Source organism: Chiloscyllium plagiosum, unplaced genomic scaffold (assembly GCF_037043375.1).
Source record: "Chiloscyllium plagiosum isolate Xiang-an unplaced genomic scaffold, Cpla_swu_hap1 HiC_scaffold_8, whole genome shotgun sequence".
Classification (NCBI taxonomy): Eukaryota; Metazoa; Chordata; class Chondrichthyes; order Orectolobiformes; family Hemiscylliidae; genus Chiloscyllium; species Chiloscyllium plagiosum.
In genome coordinates this window covers 94418637-94424636 of record NW_028270146.1, presented here as the reverse complement: position 1 = coordinate 94424636, position 6000 = coordinate 94418637, and the positions used below count along the sequence as shown (strand labels likewise).

The following is a 6000-nucleotide window of genomic DNA, read 5'->3' as shown; positions in this document are numbered from 1 at the left end:
TTTTCCAGCACCACTCTAATCTTCACTCATCTCCAGCATCTGCAGTACCCACTTCTGCCTGGTTACCAGAGGAATCTAACCCAGGTCCCTGGCACTGTGAAGCATCAGTGCTAACTACAGAGCCACCATGCCATTCCATTTTGAGGTTGATAAGCATGAATTAATTTGTCTATTTAAGTTTTGTTAAAGGATGCGCTGGCTGGGTGGATTAACTGTGACTAGTGCAGGGTTATAGGGAGTAGGGTGGGTTGCTGTTTGGACAGTCAGTGCAGATTTGAAAGGCCAAATGGCCTCTTCTGTACTGTAGGGATTCCATGTTCTATGATCAAGTTGCAGAGTAGACCCATTGAATCAAATAGCCTAATTCTGCTTCTATAGCTTGTGATCTATGGTCTTATGTTGGCTGATTCTAAGTTTCGTCAATCCTTGGTAGTTTTCTGAACTACGTTTTCTTGCTTTGCTGGGTGTACTGCTTGCTTCGGTTTGGATTTACTGGCGGCTAACTTGCAACCAATCAATAAAACACACAATGAAAGCAACATGGCTTCAGTTGCATATGTAGATAGAAAGACTAAACAATGTATGCGGAAAAGATACAAGGCTTCAATATATGATTAGTAGCACTTGCATAACATTTATTACGTGTTTGTGTACATTCTATTAGCCTCCACTGTATCCTCATTTGTTGTGCCAACTTTTCATTTCAGTTTCTTTCTTTCCTCTTCCGATCTTTGTGCTTCTCTTATTCCATCTTGATGCTTCTCTTATTCCATCTTGATTTAGTCCAAAGTTCCCTTCTGACCTGACTGATATTGGCTCAAAAGGCACTATCACTCACTACTCCCTCCTCCATGCCATGCCACTGCCTCCTTCTTACTGCCTATTGCTGCTATTCTCTGTAGATGGTCATCTTTGCTATATGGCTCACAATCAATTTCCACACTATCAGGCTCTATCGCGTTCCCATACCAGGAACATCTCCCTAAAACCTGCTTCCCAGTATGCCCTTATCCTTTTCTGCCATTCTCTACTGTGCCTGCAGTACATTCCTATTATCTATACAGCAAATGGAAAGAGAGAGCATCAAGCAAAGATACACAATTTCTGTTTTGTCATTCTGATTTGGGAGAGAAAAGTGAGAATGTCATCCAATCCTGAGAGGTTTATAGTTATAGCTAAACAGTATTTCCTCACTAAAATTAAGAAACAAAAAAAACTAAAAAATCAAAATACAAGTCTAACACGGACATAAAATGTGCATTTCATGTGCCATATGTCTATAATTTGCACCAACCCCAACAACATAGAAAATTGCCCAGATACGTCCTACACACAAAAATCAGTACAAATTCAACCCATTGAATAACTGCCTCATCAGTCTACTCTTGTTCATCAGTAAAGTGATAGAAGTGTTTATCAATGGTGTTATCAAGCAGCATTTGCTCAGCAATAACCTACTCATTATCATTCAGTTTGGTTTCTGCTAGGAGCATTCAGCTCCTGCTGTCATTATAATCTTGCTTCAAATATGGACAAAAGAATTAATTTCGGGGGTGAGATGAGAGCCATTGACCTTGACAGCAAAGTCACATTTGACAGCTTGGCATCAAGGAGACTGAACAAAACTAGGAAATGGGGGAAACTCTCTCCTGATTGGAGTAATAACAACCACAGAAGATGGTTTCGGTGTTCCGTTTGGGTGATACATCGAAGGAGCCTCTGAGCTGCTACAGTGCATCTTGTTATATGGATGATGATCTGAAGTGGGAAACATATGAAACTTATTCCACAGAGCCACCTAGTGACTATAGCCCATAAATCTTATTCTGCTGTTTCAAAGACGTTAAACATAGATAGAAAGCATTAGATGAGAATTCTGCAAAAGGAGAAGTATGTGATGAAAAAGTACATAACTTGCACGAAACTTTCAAAAGGTAGACTTTTTCTCCCCATATAAATGTTAGTATGAGAAAATGTATATCTTGTGAGGCTTCACATTCAGCATAGAACAGAACTGAACCTGCTGTTATTGATCAATGAAAAGGTCTGGTAATTGAATCTTAGCAGGTGATGGAGAAAGAATGAAGTGGGACTACCATTTAGTCTCTACATTCAAGAAAATGAATGAAATTCTTCAGTAATCTGATTCCATTTCAGAGTCAATTCGATAAGTACAGTCTTCCAGTCCCAAACAACATCCAAATGAAACACAAGAAAGTGACTCCCTTCATTGCAATCTTCAATACATAACATTACAATGCATACAATGTCTGTCAAAGGTAAATATAGTACCTGGTTTAACTAGTTTAATTGCAAGGTTAGACATGCCTTTAAACCACATACACAAGAGATACCATTCAGATTTGTTAGTGTCTTTTCTAAAAAAATAGTGGGATCTTGCCAAAAGAAAACCAAAAAAACTTAAGAAATTTCTATTTCACAATTTTTTTAAAAAATATGTAGCACAGTATTTACACATTATTCAAGATACATCAAAAATCAGATTTCGTCTGTCAACCTTTTAGCACTCAACATAATCAATTAATTTTCATTTGTATCAACACAATAGATTCCATTCAAATACTAGGAAATCTAAAAGGAAGGTCTGGTGCATGTGAAATGCACCAACACTCCCTCAGCTATTCAGAAAAATAGATTTACGAAACCACCGAAACAAAGTCAGTTTGTACTCCAGATGAATGATTGCTCTAGCAAAGCTCAATCTCTATACTATACAAGCTACATACAAAAGATGTTTATTACCCACCCAGGAAGTTATGCTCAGCATCTTTATGCTTAAGGTGACAAGTTAAGAAACTGTACAAAAAGTCCAGAAAATGATTTTAAATCGAAGATTCTACACCATAAAACCAAATGGCAAAATACTCAATTTCAGCAATCAGTTCTGGGATCACCACAATATTCATGGTGATTTGTAGATGAAACTATACATTAGATTCATTATCTGGTGAAATACCAGATTATTAATACACTTCATTGGTTATTTTAATAGCAATCCTAGCACAATCGCCACAAATCTCCAAAGTTTAATTCCATTCAGAATAATTATTTCAATTTCATATTTAAAATCATTGGAGAGATGATCCGAAAGTGTACTTGCTTTCAGAAGAGAATCCTCAAAAGTTGGCCAAGCAGAGAGTAATTTTGAAGTAGCAGTTTGATCACTCTTTCACAGAGGAATTGTTGAAGTGTTCTCCCGAAACACTGCACGGACTCTCTGTGCTAATGTGTTGCGGAGATGAGATCCGTGCTAGTGCGGGCATAGGCCTGTTATTATCTGAAGAATGATCTGTCAGTGTTACTGATTCAACCTTTCCAGGTACCCTAATTAAGCCAAGGGGTGCCAATTTAGGCATTGGTCTCCAAAGCAAGTCTAAACTGCTTGGAACCTCTGTGTTTGATGAAGGTGAGGCTGCCTTCATATGTACAAGTGGAGGAGGGGAAACATTTACTGAACTGTTTACCCCACAAGCATGATCGCTTTCGAAATCCAGTGTGCCATCGTCCAACTCATTTTGGGAACCCACTGGTATCTCGCTGCTAAGCAACTGCTCAACATTCAATTCCTCTCCCTCCAACTGCAATACCAGGGGGCTACTTGAGCCACCACTTTCCCTCTCTGACGTCTGTTTCAGTTCAGTGACTTCATTAGCACCAATGTCCACCAATCTTATTGGTCCATGGATCAATGAAAATTCATCAATATCGTCTCCTCGATTTCCATTCTCAATAAAGCCCAATGCCTGGTGATCAGATATTGAAGACGCATTTGGATTTTCCTCATCATCAGAGAACTGCTGGTTTAAATATGCAAGCTCATTTAAAAGTGAAGTGAATGGCTCATAGCCATCAGTATCCACCATCTCACTAGATGTTGTGCCATTGGCTTTTAACAATGATGACAGTTCTGCATCCCTGTCACTCAGTCCAATAGTTTTGCCAGTGTTGCATGTCTGCACCCGACTGCTCATCAGCTGAAACTCCAATTTGTCTTCAAGTATTATTTCAGTTGTTGGTGCTGACCCAGTTGATGTTTCCTCTCTAGTCCAGGCCTTTTCTGTGGAAGACACTGAAGCTTTATCAGGGAAACAAGACAGATCCAATGCCTTTGGTGATCCATTGATTTTGTCAGAACCCACTACGTGAGAAGCTGCAATCTGCTGTGCTTGCTGTTGATGTTCGGACTTTGAAGCCTCTGGTGATACAATAAGAAATGGCATGACCTCACTTTCACCAAGTACAGTGAACTCTCCAGTAATGTTTGAGCTGTTACTTAGGTCAGATGTTCTTTTACTGTCTCTGGAAACTTGTTCTCCTTGTTTCCTCCCTTTCATGCTGAAGTCAAGAGCTTGAGGATCCACTTCTGCGAAAGAATCATTCATCCCTTGCACATTCAATGATGGAGATTCTCCAGTTGCCAGAGAGGTCACATTCACTATTCTTGGCATCAGAAAGGAGGAATTTTTATCACCTGCAATAAGATAGAAAAGAATGAACACATCATTGAATTTACTGATGCTGTGCATGCCGCATTTTTGCGTACTTTAATTACACTAACAAAACCTTTTCTAGTAATTCCAACCTTTCAACGTTGTCAGTCACAGAATAGGAAAGGAACATATTTTACTAACTACCATTGTCCTTTAAATATTTACTGTGAAGTATGCAACATCAACCACAATAAGTCACCTTCCTATTCACATTCCAGTGAAGTTTTTGGCCATTATTCAGTATCTTAGTGAATAATAACAGAAGGAATATATGAACAATTGCAAGAATAATTACCTGCCCAGTATTATCACTTCATTGCAATCAAACCACCAAAGTCTAAAGCATTACAACAGTAACCAATTGCCTCAAATGATGACAAATAAGAATAATAATAATATTATCAACCAGGGATGTTTTGCAAAAGGCCAGTCACGTTTGATAGGTTTCCTGGGAGTTCTTTAGGGTATTACAAGTAAAGTGGATAAAGAGAACCAGTAGGTCATTGTATTTGGATTTCCAAATGGCATTTGAAAAGGTTCCAAATAAAAAGCATCTACTTGTGGGGTGCTATTTAACATGGATGGTGTACTAACCAATATGGAACAGTCAGGAAAAATTGGGCTTTTGTAGGATGACAAAGTGTAACTAATGGGATATTATGGATAAGTGCTCGGCCTCAACCATTTACAATCTATAAATTTTTGAAAGAGCTTTGAAGAGCTGGCATGAAAACAGAAGTTGAGGCCTGGGGCAATTCAACCCATAGCAGGCCGGAGGGGCCAAATTCCCTACTCCTGCTTCTATTTCTTATGTTGTTATCAGGACAGACTTATCAGGTGTCAGAGTGGAATGGTATTCAGTCAGAAATCAGTGGGTCTAGCAGTCCACAATATTAACTCTGGATACCATGATGTCTCATGGCAGGAGTCAAACATGGACAAGTAAATCTCCAGCTGGTGATGGTCCTCTGCAGTGATTTTGCAATCATCAGTTCTCCAGCATGTTGAATAGTGTGCTCTCGGAGGATAAGGGCACAGAATACTGTATTCTCTGGGTGGGGACCTTTAATGTCAATCACCATGAGTAGCTCAAGTATAGTCAATGTTTAGTAAGCTGACCACAGCCTAAAGGACATAGCTGATACACTGGGTCTTCAGCAATTGGTGAATGAACCATTGGAAAACAACTACTCGACTTCGTCCCACAAATCCAAGTGTGCAGTCGTGTCCATTCATGGCAGTGCTGTTAAGATTGACCTTTGCACAATCCTGGCGGAGACCAGGTTGACCTTCACAGTTAGAACCACCCGTGTTAGAACCATCTTGCTAAATGAAATCAATTTCAAGCTGATCTAGCAAATCAAAACTACGCATCCAAGAGACATTATGGGCCATCAACAGCAGAACTGTACTCAACCACAATCTGCGCTCTTATGACCCAGCATATCTCCTACTTCACTATGATTTTCAAGCTAGGAAATCAACCCTG

General features: G+C 39.4%; 1 protein-coding gene across 4 annotated transcripts in view; it reads right to left on the bottom strand.

Moving 5' to 3' along the window:
- Window positions 1-2222: 2222 nt before the first annotated feature.
- Window positions 2223-6000, bottom strand: part of mgaa (MAX dimerization protein MGA a) — a 109330-nt gene continuing 105552 nt past the window's right edge. For all 4 annotated transcript variants that reach the window (XM_043698206.2, XM_043698209.2, XM_043698208.2 and 1 more), the window contains one exon: window positions 2223-4492. In XM_043698206.2, coding sequence (XP_043554141.2) covers window positions 3183-4492 — 1310 coding nt within the window. In that variant the 3' untranslated portion in view covers window positions 2223-3182. The remainder of the gene's footprint in view (window positions 4493-6000) is intronic.